At 30.5% G+C, this 18,320-nt stretch overlaps 1 protein-coding gene across 1 annotated transcript in view; it reads right to left on the bottom strand.

Annotated features, from left to right (window-relative positions):
- Positions 1-411: 411 nt before the first annotated feature.
- Positions 412-18,320, bottom strand: part of LOC144421998 (uncharacterized) — a 39,859-nt gene continuing 21,950 nt past the window's right edge. The window contains exons 32-62 of the mRNA XM_078111650.1: positions 18,198-18,307; positions 17,310-17,584; positions 17,032-17,156; positions 16,475-16,622; positions 15,720-15,915; positions 14,769-14,965; positions 14,132-14,279; positions 13,676-13,885; positions 12,969-13,074; positions 12,608-12,720; positions 11,633-11,745; positions 11,335-11,483; positions 10,728-10,877; positions 10,041-10,291; positions 9,392-9,531; positions 9,023-9,155; positions 8,041-8,461; positions 7,297-7,461; positions 6,927-7,166; positions 6,223-6,376; positions 5,871-5,976; positions 5,228-5,284; positions 4,534-4,662; positions 4,212-4,412; positions 3,464-3,652; positions 3,193-3,340; positions 2,718-2,827; positions 2,501-2,646; positions 1,559-1,729; positions 1,215-1,359; positions 412-659 (exon numbers count right to left, since the gene is read on the bottom strand). Of these exons, the coding sequence (XP_077967776.1) occupies positions 562-659; positions 1,215-1,359; positions 1,559-1,729; positions 2,501-2,646; positions 2,718-2,827; positions 3,193-3,340; positions 3,464-3,652; positions 4,212-4,412; positions 4,534-4,662; positions 5,228-5,284; positions 5,871-5,976; positions 6,223-6,376; positions 6,927-7,166; positions 7,297-7,461; positions 8,041-8,461; positions 9,023-9,155; positions 9,392-9,531; positions 10,041-10,291; positions 10,728-10,877; positions 11,335-11,483; positions 11,633-11,745; positions 12,608-12,720; positions 12,969-13,074; positions 13,676-13,885; positions 14,132-14,279; positions 14,769-14,965; positions 15,720-15,915; positions 16,475-16,622; positions 17,032-17,156; positions 17,310-17,584; positions 18,198-18,307 (5,044 nt within the window). The 3' untranslated portion in view covers positions 412-561. The remainder of the gene's footprint in view (positions 660-1,214; positions 1,360-1,558; positions 1,730-2,500; positions 2,647-2,717; positions 2,828-3,192; positions 3,341-3,463; positions 3,653-4,211; positions 4,413-4,533; positions 4,663-5,227; positions 5,285-5,870; positions 5,977-6,222; positions 6,377-6,926; positions 7,167-7,296; positions 7,462-8,040; positions 8,462-9,022; positions 9,156-9,391; positions 9,532-10,040; positions 10,292-10,727; positions 10,878-11,334; positions 11,484-11,632; positions 11,746-12,607; positions 12,721-12,968; positions 13,075-13,675; positions 13,886-14,131; positions 14,280-14,768; positions 14,966-15,719; positions 15,916-16,474; positions 16,623-17,031; positions 17,157-17,309; positions 17,585-18,197; positions 18,308-18,320) is intronic.

The following is an 18,320-nucleotide window of genomic DNA, read 5'->3' as shown; positions in this document are numbered from 1 at the left end:
CCTTTTCAATAAAAATATCATTTTTGATGTACATTGATTTAATGTTTTTCGCTTTGTGAAAACCAGCATGTTTCTTCCATAATTTTGACAAGAACTTTGGATACATTGGTCCAAGCCTATTCCTTTTTCAAGGTATTACGAAATGTTTACGCACAAGCAACCTCTTGTGCACTCGAGTCAGATAGCTCAATACCCCTGCAGTGTTTGGCAAACTGTGAGTCGCAGAGCATTTTCTAGTGGGCCTCCAATAAATTCAATCCAATCAATATTTACCGCTCGTTCTATCAGTAGATTGTATACACTTCTAATTCAACTCATTTCTAATTGGGAAAGTCAACATTGGGCAATAACTTCAGACTGTACACATATCTATCGAGCAAAAATATATAAAGTAGGCTACTATATATTTAAGTACATTTTATTGGGAAAAGCAATGCATTCAGAGGTATAAATAGCTATGATAGATATACTGTGAACAGACTATTCAGAAATACAGAATATATTCATCAGGTTCATGATCATGTTTTCATAATTATATCAATCAGTGTTTACAAAAGATATTCAATCTTGACAATGAACTGTGACTGTGTCTTTAGTAATCAAATCTTCATCATCAGTTGGACTTGGTGGGAAGTATCCATGAGGATATTTATCAATATCTAAAAGTGAAACAAAATGATCAATTAAATGGAAATATAATCAAGACTACCCCTTTTTTACTCACTCCACACTGAGCTGATAATGAATTGCTGTACTCAATATATTCTAAAAATAGTTTATATATTTGAAACTGCCGAACAGGCGACTGTAATTGCCTGCCACTTTTTTATCCTTTTCTATAACATCATTATAAAGTCATAGTCAATTAATCATGAGTTGAAATGAAAACTATACAACTTGAGGTGCCTAAAGTTTAGGTCTTGGATTATATCAACAAGTATATCGACGGCAGATATGAAATTGACACTGTCACGCTTGAGTATATCATAACCTGTGACAAACAATAACAAAATAGAAAATTTAATTATCGGAAGCAAAGATAGATTTTATAGAAAATGTGTATGTCATGAAGCGATATGTTATTTTTATGTACCACTTCTATTTGAACTAAATAACAAAAATAGTGTATGGACACATACAAAGAACATTTTCAAATCATCAAACAACTCAACCCTGAAAACTTTCACTTAAAGTCAACAATTTCCATAGCTTACCATCTGAGTGAAGTGGGCATCCATCTATTTCTAATTTGAAGCATATAGTTTCAGCATTGCCTTCAATTGCAATTCCATGATATACAATCGATATATTAATGAACTGAGTCATTATTGGAATTTCAAGTGGGTGAAAAAGCCTCAACTGCAAAATATAATTCATTTATTTAAAATGCTTAATAAAAGAGAAAATATTAACTTATATGTACCAATTGTGTTTTCATAAAAGTCATTTGGTAGAGTATTCTAGAAAATGCAAGTGATTGTATTTCAAATACCTACTCTGGTATTAAGTAGCTGAAAGTAAGTGATATGTAAATCTACAAGCAATATATATAACATACTTGGCTAATTTCAAAAGATATTCCAAATAAGTTTTCTTCATCAATCCCATAAACGATATTAGCTACTGAAAAAGAGCTATTTATATCTGTAGAATTGGTGAATCCATTCATTGTACCGAGTAGACCGATGAGATAGACTTTTGCAAGAACTGTCAGGTCAATGTTGATATGCTTCAAAAAAACAAAATGATATTGAGTTTATATTTTTACTCGTAACATTATACACACATGTACTTGCACGTGGATACTTAGTGCTAGGGTCTTGAATAGATTGTTAGCGAACAATCAAATAGTTGATATCACAATGTCCAATCTTATTATTATCAGCCTAATTTGGTTGTGAGTAATTAATTTGGATACCCTGGCCATTGAATGGTACAGCAAGCCTTAATCAATATCAATTGCATAAGCCATCATGCTATCATCGAAAGTTCTGTTCTATTTATGCACATCACTGCAAACCCATACAAGACATTTAGTAGTAGAATTCAAATTGTTTTTTCAACTCTACAAGATATCCTGAACTGTAACTGAACGAATTTAACAAAAACTAGAAAAGGTAATAAATTTTATAACAAAAATATATTATAAAAAATGCTTGAAAAAGTTATAATTAGAAAATTGACAAAATAAAATAATACTCCACAAGTGGTGATTCTGAAATGAAAGATGTGAGTTTTGAGTTGTGCAACCTTCAGAATTTAAGATTTTTTTACCTGACTGCAAATGAACTACCGTACTATCTTAAAACATTGACTCTAATATCACATTTTCAAGATACCTGTAAAAAGCTGTCCTTCATGATATTTTATCTATAACATACTCAAATGTATGAACTCAGGAGAAGGTGACTTTATATGAATGATTGGATGGAGTAAAAATGTTAGTGATCGTAAATAACCATAATACAATGAACATGGAAATAAATTAGGTATATCTCACCATGATTCCCCCAGATTGTGATAATCTGAAGCAATAATCTGTATTTTCTTCATTATGAATGGTATTTTGATGATCCTTTGATATATTATGCCTCAAAGAAACGTAGAATGATCCAATTGTTTTTATGATAGGTTGAATACAGTTGTCTAAATAGAATTATGTGAACTATCATATTCAGTTTAGTACTTATTGATCAAAAATAGTTTCTAAATCTAACCTTGCATAATTTTCCTTTCGAAAAAGTCATAAGTTCCAGAGTTTTGCTTCAAAACCACAGATGAAATAGAAAACAGATAATAACACATTGTGCCATTAAAAAGAACATATCTGTAATTCCATTTTAACATAAAAAGCTTGATATTAATGAATTACACTCAGATAAAATTAGAAAAAAATGAATAAAAAGTATTCAAAATGGAAATAATTCAAATAATAATAAATTATTGTTACAGACAGAAACTAAATATGCATCAAGTTGCCTAAACATTCTCAACAGGCACTTGAAGGAGGCTCACATAGAATCAAAATTTGGTTTTGTTGAAGTCAATATTTTTGTCATCCAGGAGATGGCTCCGACTTGGGAGTTGGGTGGAGAAATTTATCCTGATTACATAGAATTGATAATAACGATAATCATATAAACAATATTTACGGTAAATGAAAAATAGTTTAAATCATGAAGCTCACATTACCTGCACTGTTTTGTTACTGTTGTAACCTTCATACAACTTTCCATGCAATGTTCGATATTTTGTGTCAGAAGAGAGTAAACATTTAACAATGCATCATTACCGAGTTCAGCCTTCATATTTCTTCCAAGATGATAAAATTCAGACTTGACTAAATGGTATAACAAATTTTCTCTAATTAACTAAGATCCGACACTGCTGCTTATCATCAAATTCAGAACCAAAATAGTATATTAGCTTAATTGATTTAATGTCTCAAACTATTAAATCTGACCTGATTTAAGAATGGCAGGATATTCACAAATGTAATAATTTTCATTATCACAAGGTTCAGTTTCCCAGTGAATTCCATAGTTGCAAGTCATGACAGCACACAAATCAGCATTAAATTCTTGATTTTTCAAAAAATGGTGATACCGAACAAAAGATCCATCTATCCACTCTGCTAAATTATCCTTTATTCCTGCAAAATAAATCGAAAAAACATTTAAGTCTGATATCCTGCTTCAACAACTTGTAATATATATTTTGATTCATGTTATGCATATGTTATAGAAAATACGATGTGGAATAATATTTTCAACTGTTTTTTCTATATTCAACTGTTGCTCATTGCAAAAAAATCTGATTTATTTTACAATACTCATTTAAAATTTTGTTCAAGGTAAATGTAACCTATTGGAAAGCAACAGTAATATCAACGGGCTAAGCGTTAGGAATACGCTCCCCACCGCACCTCTAATTACTCTGCGTGGGTTCGAATCCCATGCAGGGATGGTTATGTGCGCGAGGATTGCTGGACTCCTCGCCGTCGTTGGGTGGTTCACGTAACCGCTGGTCGGTTACGGCTTCCTCCACCACCAAGTCCATGCTTCCGAAAACAAACAATACAGTAAAAACTAATCCCATACCCGAATTGGAATGGTAACCGGACGAGAGGCCGTGGTTCGCCATATGGATAAGCCGTCTTATCGGCTTTCCTCTCTTCGGGATAAATATGTAAATCCTATCCTATCCCTTACCAATAAATGCTCTGTCACATTTATCTTCTTGATACATTAGATGTTTAACATAGTTTTCCATTTCTATAGAGTTGATGATAGCAAGATGTCCTCCATCAGTCTGACAAGCACTTTGGGCACCAAGCCAATTTGCTTTATATTGTGAAAGGCCCCATCTTCTTCCAGTAAGAGGTTCAGTAAAAAATGATTCATTTTGGTGAGCTAGAATAATAAAAAAATCAAGGCTTCGAAAATCAAAATGTATAGCAGGCCATCGTGTTTACAGTGAAACAATATATATATACTATCTTATATATATCTAAAATTTTTTTTTAATACAAACCAGGACTATCAAGGTCTATCACACAATCACGCTTGATTCCAGACCATGGCTGTAATATTCTTCTTGTGCCAATATCATTAGATTGTAAATGATTCAATTTGAAACTTTTTCTCATTCCAAAGCAGTATCCTGAATTTATATCACATTTGACATACAATGTTAAAACAGATTGATAATGTTTGAACTATGACAAAAATCTACTTTGATACAGCCATTAGAATGATTAGATAAAATGTGATCTAATATGGATCATGAAACGTTAACATGGGAAGTGTTGCAGATTTTTTCCACTTTTTCATCATTATCTTAATCGAAGCATAATACAATATTGTTCTTTGACTTTTAGGTACAAATACATTCACTTACATCATACCTCGCTCTTTAGCACAGAGTATCACTGCTTTTCTTACATATAGTACAAGTATTTTAGAGCGAGCAACTTCTGTCAACAAAACTTAATTAAGAAACTATCATGAAGCATCCATAGTCATTTTACGTATCCACATAAAAACATTTAAGTTACTTAGGATTTCTTTGTTTGTTCGTTTTGAGACCTGTTCACCAATACACTATCAATTACAATACATAAATACGTAGGTCCAAATCTTAGACTTATCCCAGACTAGTAATTCAAAATGAGTGTTAAATTTGTCAACCAATGACCAAACACATAAATTGAGGCAAATTAACAGACCTAGAGTGTCAGGAACCATTCCAATTAGTTTACTTTCCTTAATGTCTTCATTCGCATCTGTAATCAAATTTGTAGAATTAACACACTTCTGAAACAACTTTAAAAAAATACTGTGATTAACTATAATGCTATTGTACTATTTAACTTAGGTAATGCATGTTATAATAGGCTCTGCTTCTTTGCCCAATCTACTCAAATGTCACCAACTTATCTTGTATATACTATACTCGAAATGGGCCCAAATCTTTGATCTGGAAGGGACTTATGCCAAAATGAATATTGGGGTTTGAAAAAAGTAAATAGGTACACCTTAGTTACAAGTACTAGTACCCAGGGTACTATAAAGTGGACCAATCAACTGATGCTTTTGCCTAGCATGCATGTACCAATTGTATGTTTTTGATCAAGTTTTTCATATCATGTTAAGCATTAGATCATTTTTTTAAATGATTACACATTTAGTATAAACATAGTTTTTATATGAGTCTGTCAAATGCCATAGATATTTTCATTTTTCAGTCACTTGCCACTTGTTTTAAGAAGTTTAAGTTTTTTAAAAAACTTCAACTTCTCTTTTTTTAACCGATTACTCATCAAGGATTATCCTATTCCTAAAAATCATTTTTACAAAATAAAAGTTTACTTTGTTGACATATATACATTGATAAGTCGTCACAATTCTCATTCTCCTTCCACAACTTTGAGGCATAACTATAAGATCCCACGGTGAGTAAACTGCAATTAGCATCCTGAATCATAACAATAATACTTGAATTGAATACTTATATCGACATTAAGTCTAGAATTATTAGTAAAATTGGACATTATTTCAAGCTAATTTGTTACTAATTTTAGCGAGAAAATATACCACATACAATATATAATAATCAAGTTTTTATTTCGCTTTATTTTCCATACATGATTCGATGAGTAAAAGTTGCTTAAACAGTGAAAGTGCAACAGTGTATATTGGTATATCACTTGAGAACACAAACCTGTATCCAAAACTGAAAATCTGAAAAGTTTTTTTCCACCAAGGCTTCAATGATAAATTTATACATTGTTTCATCGGTCATATCTATTATGGATCCGCCAATATTACTGCAAAAATGTTCTGCCTCTCGGAAGGTTGCAGGTATTGAATGTATACTGTGAACAAATAAATTAGGATATTGGAAACATGAATTTGAGTGTAGATCATCAATGCAAACAATAAAAAAGTGAAATAGTATGGCATAGCAGCTTGAGTTAGGAAATAAAGTGACTATTGGAGTCAGATCATTGAATAAATCAAATCAATTCTCACTCTTCATCCTTATCCAAATCAGATGGTGCTATAAAAAACCTTACTTATTCAACTCCAGGGGTCTAAGTACCAATTTAATACAAGAGCTACAGCTTAGTATTCAAAAATTTAGCTTTAAAAAATAGTTTAAATTTAAACAATAAGAACATAAAATTGCAGCAAATAATAATTGCTAAATGTTTATATAAAAAATGCAAATTATTTAAAAAAAACGGATTCCCATCATCCTCATGTTTGTGAGTCAGCACTGCCAGTGGCATTGATTCTTAGTGTGCTAAAATCACCTTGATACTAAATGAGAATGATTTTTAAACTTAAAATAAAAATTGATACGCATAGGTAATATTCTTCTGTTCTCCACCCTGTAATTCGTTGTAAAAAATGTAGTAATACCTGTACACTTTTTCTTCCAAATAAAATGTTTCATATTCTGGTGTAAAAATATATGCAGCACATGTTGAGTAATGAAGACACGCCTGTTCACATGCATATTGTGTCACATGTCGTCCAAGATATAAGTGTTTAGCATTCGTACAAGATTCAGATTTTTGTGAGACTGTTTCTCTGTAATTAGTATCTTGTATACTAGTTGGAGGATGTGGATAGTGTTCACACAGATTTTGAAAACAAAGTCTGTAATGTAAAATGATATGTATAACAAAATTATAGCTTAAATAACAGCAAGAAAAATTTGCTGAAGGTTACAACTATATTCTTACACTTGGTTTAGAAACCCACCAAGTGTTTCGAATCAAATACCCACTTCCAACCAATCTGAGCTTTATCAGTGTAACACCATCCAAGTTCACATGTAGATACCATTTGACCTTCATGAGAAAATGGGAATATGCAATAATCTGCTATAGAGTTTCCTCCGAATGTCGTTGTTAGTGAATAACCAGGTTTATTGAACTCTGTTGTACATGACCTGTCATATGAAATATGTACAAATGAATTGAATATATATTTATATATATATATATAAATCCTTCAACAATTCTAAAACAACTCCATACCCCAAATTACTGGTACCAAACCTTCGCTAAACATAATAAAATATAGGCAATTCAATAGTGATCGAACAAGTCTAATTTAGTTATCTTACATCTTGTGCTTGATGCTTCTGATGAATGAATGAAATAAATACGGTAGCTGTAATTACTAGTTACGATACATGAAAACCCTTCAAGCTGCAAATGCCAAGCATGTTCCTAAAGATCTTTATAATTTCCTAACTGAGTGTACTATATAAATTTATAACAATTCATGTTGCCATTAAAAAAATAAATTAGACAAAAAAATGGATTGATGAATGGATGAAATAAATACGGTAGCTGTAATTACTAGTTACGGTACATGAAAACCCTTCAAGCTGCAAATGCCAAGCATGTTCCTAAAGATCTTTATAATTTCCTAACTGAGTGTGCTACATAAATTTATAACAATCCATGTTGCCATTAAAAAAATAAATTAGACAAAAAAAATGGATTGATTTTGTCATACTTACAAATAGTGTTGTGAGTAGTTGCTCAAACAGGTTCTCAACTCATTTCCAGAATAGCAGTAGTCCAAATCACTTCCATTCAAATGGAAGCATGAGTAATGAGTGACGTTTTCGTGAACTGATGGAAAAGTACAAGGTTGAGCATCAGCTATAGATGACATATTTCTTAAATTATTTACAGTGGTAGTTGGCACTTTGAGTTTTCCATAATGAACACAAGATAGCATTTCACTAATGATAGGAAAATATTCATCATCCTCAAAGTCAATATTTATTGCACTTCTTGTAAAACAAGTCTCATCTGTAACTGCTGTGATTTTCTTTATTGGATCAGGTTCCAGGAGCAATGTATCTGCTTTTGACTGACACTTCAATGATTGTCCAGCGTAAATGTTGTGCACTGAACACCACTTTACACCAATGTCTAAATAATAATGTTTTTTTATATGTGGAATGAGATGAGTATGGTAATATTCAAGTTTCACAAGTATCTCAATTCTAATAATGTCACTACAAATGAAATGATTTTTCAGACAAAAATGTATTTTATAAAGTTTTTCAGTGTTATTTATGAATAAATAAATACGGTAATTGTTCTTTAAAAAAAGTTTGAGGCTGTAAATGTTTGTAAACTCAAATATCAGAAAAAAAAAGAAAGGGAATCATGGAAACGTTTGATTTTGTTTTTAACGGGAGTCTCACTACATTCCTTTGCAAATACGCATACTGAATTGATCACAACCTCTGTCATATTTTCATGTAAATTTATCTATTTTTCATGCAATATTATTATAAAGAAATTACGAAGTTAAAACTCGACTTAAAATGAATTCATAAGTGATATCTAATTTAGTAATGGGCACAAATTGTTTTCATATAAGACTTTATATGACTTTTTTTCGATTAATAGTTTCTAAAGCTGAATAGTTTCCAAAGATCTGAATTTAAATATTGAATATTGGGATACTGAGATATTTTAACTCACTTGAATGAATGATTTCATAAACTTCCATTCCATTGATGTTATTTTCTGAATGGCAAGAAATAGATCTACCATATCTTTTGTATTGCAACAAAATATCTTCACTAGTATAACATGACCATTTTTCATTTCTCTTCTAAAAAATCAAAAAGAACTACAGTAAATGCATCATAAATAATATAAATTAATACTGCGTGAAAATCCTTAAATTCAGAATACCGTCAACTTATGCATGCAACATGCTATGGAACATATTTAAAAAGCAATAATGGTTTAAAATAGGACAAAAAATAGTTGAGGATATTTGATATTTTATTTTTCTTATGTGGTAAATATAAGAAAAACTTTTCTTTGATAAATTTTTATTCTTACCAGAGTGGCAAAACCTCTTGAATACCCCCTTTCAAGCGTTTGCTTGAAGCATCTGTCTAAAAATCTTGAATGGCCTTTGATTGTGATTACCTTTAGTAAGTTTGATGTGGTGTTCCAGCATCCTAGTATTGAATACTTATCTGAAAAATAAAATGTGAAGAATGATTTAAATACAGCACTTCTAAAAGGAAAGCATGAGTTATATCATGATAATAAAAGCTAAATAAAAAATTTGTAATAATTAATAAGAGAATGAAAATACTGCGATCCTATCAAAAGCTATAAAATTTATCGAGTATTTAATATACAACTATCACGTATTGATGAAAATTTTTCACGATTTAGTAAGCTATTTATAGTAAAATTCAGCAAGCCCAAATGTAGTATCTAATATTTTTGAAATGTTTTCAAATCAATTTAAAATGATATCTGGTATATAGTTACACCAATCAATATCAATCGGAAAAACTTTGTATTTATCTAGCCATTCTAGCAGCTGAATGTCCAACCTATTTTCCGTAGCTCTCAAAATTATAATATTGATGAAAGTTTTTTTGCTCCAATTCTACTAGTAACATGCTTTTTGCTAATTTGTTTATAACTTGATACTGAAAGACTTTCACAATAATTTTTATTATTTAAATCTCACCAATATGATCGTCAGTACATGTCTCGTATGTTGTATTTTTATATACAAAAGGAAATGTACAACCAGTCGAGACAACGCTCGATAAATAGTTTTCACAGGTGGAACCAGAAAATCCTTTTAAACATCTGCAAACAAATGCTTTATCTCCAGTCTGAATGCATTTTCCTCCATTGAAACATGGTTTTGAATCACAAAGAATAAGAGAATATTTTTCACAATATTTTCCATAATAGCCAGGTAAACAAGCACATCTAAATGAATAGAATATTGGAATTTAATATTTTTAAAGTTTAAAATATGTAGGTTTAATGGCTTAATGATTAGAAAGATGGATTTATACAATTGCATGTTGAAAATGTTGGGTTGGGCTTCCATGGCAACCACCTTACCCACCCTATCAAAAAAGAGTGCTATATCAATAGCTCTTCATTGATGAGTGACAGTTAAGTGGGGGACAGGACATTTTCGAGACACACGAAAACTTTAGTGCATCTAACGAAAACAATTCGTTATTCTGTGTTCCAATCTGACACTAATTTACCAATTTTCTATTTCAGTGTGATACAGAAGAAAATTTGTAATAGTCACTTTATGAAAACTCATTAAAATGAGCATTTTTTGCATAAATCTTGCATACATTTTCACCTTGATGGTATTGTACTATTATTTCTATTCATAAAATCGTACTTGAATGTATTGGTATGAAAACTCATGCATGTTCCATAATTCTGGCATGCATTATGTATGCATGGATCCACATTTATAGATGGCAGAATTCCAATATTGTTGATCAGAAATTGACAATTATGTCCAGAATAGCCTTCATCACAAATGCAGCTGGAATCAAAAGTTAAAATTAATTACTGGTATTTAACAGATTTACTGCTGTTAAATTGACTATTTTAAGTATACAAAGAATTTCTTGAAACAGCAATCATGAAATTTTGTGTATGCATGTACATACTAGTGAAAGAAAAATGGATAAGTCAGACTTATCACATGGCTGTTTAAGTCAGTTAAAAAATAATAAGTCAGACTGATGTTAAAATGATTATTCATTATTGGCATTGGAACCCGCAATCAACCAGTAGTGCTTATGTGAAACCCACTGCAGCAGTGAGGATTCTGACGACCAAGGAACTTCATCCATCTTATGTCAACACATAAATAAAAAGGCATTAGTAGCGATAAAGATTTGAGTAAACAATAGTCTGAAATATATTAAACTGTAGAAATAGTTACAAATTATAATTTCCCAATTTTGTAAATTTTATATTCCTATCTATTAACATACCTGTAAATTCCATATGCAACTTCAACACAAGAACCATGTTTACAAGCTTTTTGTTCTTCACATATTCTTTCTGCATCGAGGCTTTGACCACTGTCACACACTGGATCAACACCACTCCATATTGGGCCATAATCTGCAGACATGATGCACTGAAACATAAAATGCTTATGCTTTAGTCAAAGAGTATTCTATGTTTTAAAGTGCTGCTTATCTAATTTCTGGCAAAATTAAATTTGTGCTAACAAATTGTATAGTAAATGATACGATGTCATGCAATCTCAAGGATAAAACAGTTTACTTCTCTGTTCGACGGTCCAACAAGCTGTGATGATCCACTGCAAGAGTATTGACATGTTGTATGTAGTCCTGTCTGATCAAGAGTAGTGCAAGAAACTTCAATTTCAGGCAAATCTTCAAAATAGAATAGCATGTTATACATTTTTGTTCAATAATTTCAACTCTTAATATAATAACAATATAAGATTATCCTTCAATATTTGAAAACTAACAGAATATAATAACTATTGTAATATTATTTTATAAATTTTAGGAACATGCCTGTCATTGCACAGCAAATTACTACTAGAGAGTTGAATCCCATGTAAGATTAATATAGGAAAAAAGATTACTGGGCTATTAATCAACTCCGGTTGTAAGTTCACATTATGGCTGGTTATTAACCCTTCCCATGCGATTTTTATTTTTTATTAAATAATCGTATTTGCTACGCCGATTTTTTGCATTTGTACCCCCACAACTAATCGATCGACTAACGAAAAACGAATGATCCTCTGCTGCCCACTGATGGCTCGTTGGAAAGCTTATTTAAAGAGCTTGCAATTGGCGATTAAATAAAAAAGTTTAAAAATAAAAACTAGACCAACAGTTTGCGACCGATTGCTAAATAAAACAGTGGAGTACATCAACGTACCCGCCGCAATCTAGCGACTTTTGTCGTTGGTACGTATACGTGCCCATCGCACGGAAAGGGTTAAAAGTCTGCATTGCTTATGAAACTTATATATCTCCAACAATAAAGCCCATTATAGCACCATATCAAAGTCCTAATACAACATTTCAACCCAAATTAAATGATCCACACTATAAAATAAATTGAAATCATTTTGCAAAATGCTGTAAATTCTGGTCACTCATTATTAAACTGAGTCACCAGCAAATTTTTCTCTCAAGAATTTAGGCAATTCATTATGCAATCACAGTGTGTGTGACAAATACATAATAATTCCCTTTAGTTTATCGACAATTAATATACCTTGAATTGGACATTTAACAACTTCACACTGAGTTCCATAAAATTCTTTAGGGCACTTCATTGGCTTCATACAGATTGTGTCCATGCCTCCCCTAGTACACATCCGTTTTTCCCTGTTTATTCAATTAGTACAATTATCACCTACATTTATCATATTACACAAATGTGATCTATTATTACATTTTTAAAATATTACCTTACAGAAGGATTTATTGTACTTCATTTTTTCAATATATATACTTAATTTAAATTGGGGAGAAGAACAAAGCAAAAAAATCACAACATTATGAAAGAAAAAAAGGATGAAAGAAAGAATAACTCGGGTGAATAAATGGATATATATAAATAAAATTCAGTTTACCAATCTTCTCGGGCAGTAATTGACAAACATTCTTCGTTTTTAGGTAGTATTGTTTTGTGAAGCAAACCAGATACAAACCAACGATCTTTAAATGAACCGAGCCACACTAAATAAAAAAAGCAAAAGTACAATATAAATACTCTAAATATATATATACGGTAAATAAAACACGTGTCTATATATATTAGGATTATTTCAAAAAAGGGTTTGAACACAAAATAACATCACAAATTTTTTCATTGAAAAAAAATTTCTCTAATACAATGCTTCCAGCCAAAGCCTTAATTGAGCTAGTAAATATGTCAATGATTTCACATTACATTAAATGAAGGCCATTTGCATACGTAAATCTATTGAAGTATTTTAAATGCACCATGTTAAAATTAAAAAATAATATTTTACAATAAATTTTTACATTGATATGCATTTGTAGTCTCAAATGAAAATTGCCACATGAGTTTTGGTGAGTGTATATTCAAATTTTTACAAACTCATGACTGATATAATTATCAAGAAGTCCAAGTGAAAATCAGAAGAAGTTGGACAATAAAATACGTACAGCTGCATCAATTTATGTATAACCATTGTTGATGTTGTTGATATAAATTACGGTAAGTACTTGAAAAATTTTTTCACGCAAAAATAGTCTATGATTTTATTGACAAGTTGAGAGTTATTTAATTCAATAATATGACATTTAAACTTACCACCAACAGATACATCCTTAATTTTAAGATAATGTATATACAGCATCTCAGAAATATGATTTGATGTAATTTCAGGGAGCATTGCCCCTTTTGTATGACAAGCATTTGCTGCTTTAATGAAATTTTTTCCCTTAACCTCCAATAGTGGTTCAGAACTGAAACAAACATTATCACCATAGCTTGTCCATCCTTCATCACAAGACCTATAGTCTTAAAATAAAAAAAAATTGGAAAAAAATTATTCGGTATAAATTACAAATTATAAACTCGGTAGTTTAAATAAGATTACATGTTATACTGCTGAACTAGTGAATTCTGTGAGTCATATTTTATAATCAGAAGAGCACAAGGCCCAATAGATTACTTGTCATGATGTAAAATAATTAAAAAATAACACTTTATGCCCATCTTGTATGCTGATAATACAAATATAATTCATATTTTTGTAATTATCACCTGTTCCACAAGTTATATGTACTGCTTGCATCCAGTCACATTGCATTGCCAAATTTTCACCACAGTCTTGTAAAATTGACTCATTGTTGAAACACTGTGGATTTTTCATTGTTACTTTGACTGGGTTTTTGAGCTTTGCATGCTTCACCTTTTTGTCAAAATAATAAAATATATCAGTAACACGAAAAAAATTGGAAAAAATTAATAATTTTTAAGAAGTACTAACACTTTCATTTATCATAGAATATTTTACAAAAAAATGTTAGACACAAGGAAACAATGGTGACAAAGCTTAAAATGAAGTTTGAATTGTGACGATAAAACATAATGTAAACCAGATATAAAGATAATGACATCAAGGCAGCTTTAAAATTACATTTCATTTATACTTTGATAGCTATCATATGTATCATAACTCGAACAACCTTCTCTTCATACTCATCAATATAATTGTACTTAAAATACAGGTTTTTAAAAAAATTATATGAAATAATTTAAAGCATTAAAGTTCAAAAGCATCATACCTTGTCTTTTCCATTTCTTTCTTGTTGATAGCAAGTACTATTTATCAATGAATATATCAATTTTATTTTGTAAGATGATATAAAAGAATATCACTTAATGTTGATAAACTCACCAACTCTACATTTGGATAGCCAAGTTGCCTACAAGCAACGTCTGCAAACTTGGCATCAACAATTTGTTTTGAGCAAACTGCTCCCCAACCCAAATATTCATCATAATATTGTAACAATCCTGATCTTATACTTTGACTTGGAGAAGTAGAAACAGTTGACTTGAGCTGATGAGAAACTCTCAATAATCTTATTTCATCTTCAATGTAAAAAAATCAAATTATAAATTAAAAAATGTTTAGTTAGTCGGGAGTTATGAATCTTTGCAATGAACGGTGCTTAAAATGTTTAAATCTCATTTTTTTTAAATATTTTCCATCTTATTTTAATTATACATGAAGCGTTTTAATAGGACGTAAAAAATAGAGTTGAATTGTCATATGTCAAGCGGTTTGCTTATTTTCACTACATACCTCACCACCCCACAAGTACTTTGATTTTGATGTCTTTAAAGCCGTACATTCAAACGTATTAAATAGTCTTCAAATATGCAGCAATTGAATTATTTATAATTTCGAATATTAGAATAAAAAATTCATAGGTCATTTGTTTGACATTATTTTTTCATGGGGACCATTTCTAAATACCCATATTGAGAATGCAAAATAGCTTGGTGGTATGGTACATTGTGCTAATCATTGAGAATATGCTTGCCATTGCACCTCTGATTACCCTACGCTGTTTCACAGATTTAAATACTGTGGAGGGATAAATAAGTGCTTGACCCATCTCTGCCATAGAGTGGCTCACAATACTGCTGGTCAGAAAAGGCCTCCTCCATCTATTTGCAGTATAATTAAATTGTGTTATCAACTTTTTTCTCTTCCCTGACAAACATGGAGATCCTCTAATTCCAAAAAGACAGTCGGTAAATTTGAACCAATTTTTACAGCCATTTGATGTGTTAAGAATTGTGTTTTAAGCTATCAGGACTCTAAGCAATATTCACTTACATCCACCAAAACACACTTTATAATATTTCAAATTTCCGCTTTTGGCTTGTGAATAAGCATACATCATTAATTCTTTGATATGTTGTTTACGCAATCCACCCTCAGAAGCAGATTGTCTCCATCTTTCAACAAGAGTATCAAAGAATGATCCATGATGAAATAAAGGTACAGTGCAACCAACTTCATTTTTCCATATCTGAAATAAAAGTGCAAAACAAGGAATAGCTTAGAAAAGGACTTGTAAGTTTGGACATAGCAAATATGGATGTGTATTCAAGAATACCCCACATTCTATAATCTTGTTTTACAAATAATTTCTTATTCATACAATCAGATTAGATATACTCTGCATCATATTCTGATATTTGCCAGATTTTATATTCAACAATATGAATCATTAAAATAAAAATGTTCACAAACAGCATTATTTTCAAATTCAAATTTATTTATATATGTATAATAAAACCTTCATGAAATACGAATACAATACAATTTTACACTCATATCCAGTATTGACATATTCAAGTTTCTTTGAGACATAAGTAACATAAAAGCTTGGAAGTTTTAGTGAACATTGAGGATGTTAACACAATTATTAAACAGTTTTCTCCGCAAACCACATAAATAAATGACTTCATAATTTCACTAAACTCATAGTACCACTTGAAACCTAAATGTACCAAGTTGTTAAGTTCAGGTAAAATGAATTCACTAAATAAATTTATAAATTTACTGAATTATTAAAAAATTATTACTTCTTGCAAACAAGGTCTAGACAGATACGATAGATGTACTCTTGTTACAGATGATCCTGTAAAACTTTCAGGAAGAATTTCATCACATGAATCGCTAGTTATTTTCCATCCAATAGTTTTGTCATCAAACAAAATCAAATCATTGTCTCTGATATAATAAAAACTTGTTCAATAATTTAACTGTTTGAATTGTTCTATATCCTTTTGAAATGTTAGTTTTGAAATATTGTCATACATTTGTAGGAAATATGACTTTTCTGATAAAATATGTTGGCCGGATGCATATATTTTAATTTAATAAATCCATATAAGTTGTGCAACCAATAATAAACTACGGGCAGCCGGTAAAGTTCATTTTAAGTATTCCACCATTTTATGAATTTAATTTTAATCATTTTCTACCAAATTACTATGAATCTTCCATTTTCCAAATTTTCAGATATTTGTTCAATGCGATATTACAATACGTACATAAGTATGATATGTAAAACAAAAAGAAATAAAATTAATCAAATGATGTTCTATATATATATATATATATAAAACGGGACATATACCTGTTTATTTCCTTTAAGTTTGCAATTTTCCAGATATCAGGACGATGATAGAAAGACAATAATTCATCTTGAGAAGGCTCTATCAAACTACTTTGTAATCCAAATGATCCATTTCCCAAATTGACCTTTAATATCAAAGTAGATTCAAACACAAAGCCAAAAACCACGAACATGACCAGCAATGTCAAGATGGTTCCGAAAAAGGAAAACCCAGCATATTATCAGTAATTGTTATAAAAATTTTACAACAGCAAAATAAGTTGAAAAAAATGACATACTGGTATTAAGTATAATGATCCTGAATTGAAATTGTCCCAATATTTAATTGCATATCCACTTCCATCTGATGAAGGTACAATCTGAGCACTAGACAGCACTTTGCAATAATCAGAATTTATATTTGATTCTCGATAACACTTTTTCCTGAAGTAATTAGGTTCAGACCCCGTTGACCACAAATCATTTCTCTTTAAGACAACTTGTTTAAATTCATTATCACCAGGATTAGTAATATGTATGTTGAATGATATACCTTCATTCTGGATATAGTGACCTGGAACAAGTAAAATACAATTAAATTTGACATGGTTGTTAATATCTATGTAATATAAAGACCATAGGGCATTGTATGTTTATCACATAAAATTAATAAGACCAACCAAAATATCTTAATCATGTGGTTAATGAAAATATATGTAATACATCAGTGATTGATTCAAGTACCCTTCAACAATAAAATATTCAGAAATTCCGTCTCATACTTGTAAAATCCAGGAAATTCAAATCTACAACCATTTGGATAGAACAATTCTGAATCAGACAATGTATTAACTTATAAATGACATTAGAGTTCACCACTGAAATGCTGAAATTTACTCAATATGCTTCAAGTTTGCATCAATGTATGTCAGTGGTCAGTTTATAGTTTAATGACAGCAACAATTAGTATTCAATCACAATGGCGTCATTTTAAACATATAGTCACAAAAAACTTGATGCAATAAAAAAAAAATTCAAAAATACCTACCGTAATTACATCTGATTAAGAAAAATAATAAAATTGAGAAAAAAATAAAATTCCTGAAAATAAAGCAATTTGATAAAAAAAAACAGATCTTGTGCAAAATGCAGATCTTGTGCACACATATTGTGTAAAAATAACTCACTGAATTGAAGGAATGATTGAGGAATGTTAAATTCATTTTCATTCATTTCACTTCGATTTTTATATGATGAGACTATGTTTCCATATTGAATTGAACCCAGATACAAATTCCTGTGAGCGACAT

This window comes from Styela clava, chromosome 4, assembly GCF_964204865.1.
Source record: "Styela clava chromosome 4, kaStyClav1.hap1.2, whole genome shotgun sequence".
Classification (NCBI taxonomy): domain Eukaryota; kingdom Metazoa; phylum Chordata; class Ascidiacea; order Stolidobranchia; family Styelidae; genus Styela; species Styela clava.
This window is presented reverse-complemented; position numbering and strand designations above follow the sequence as displayed.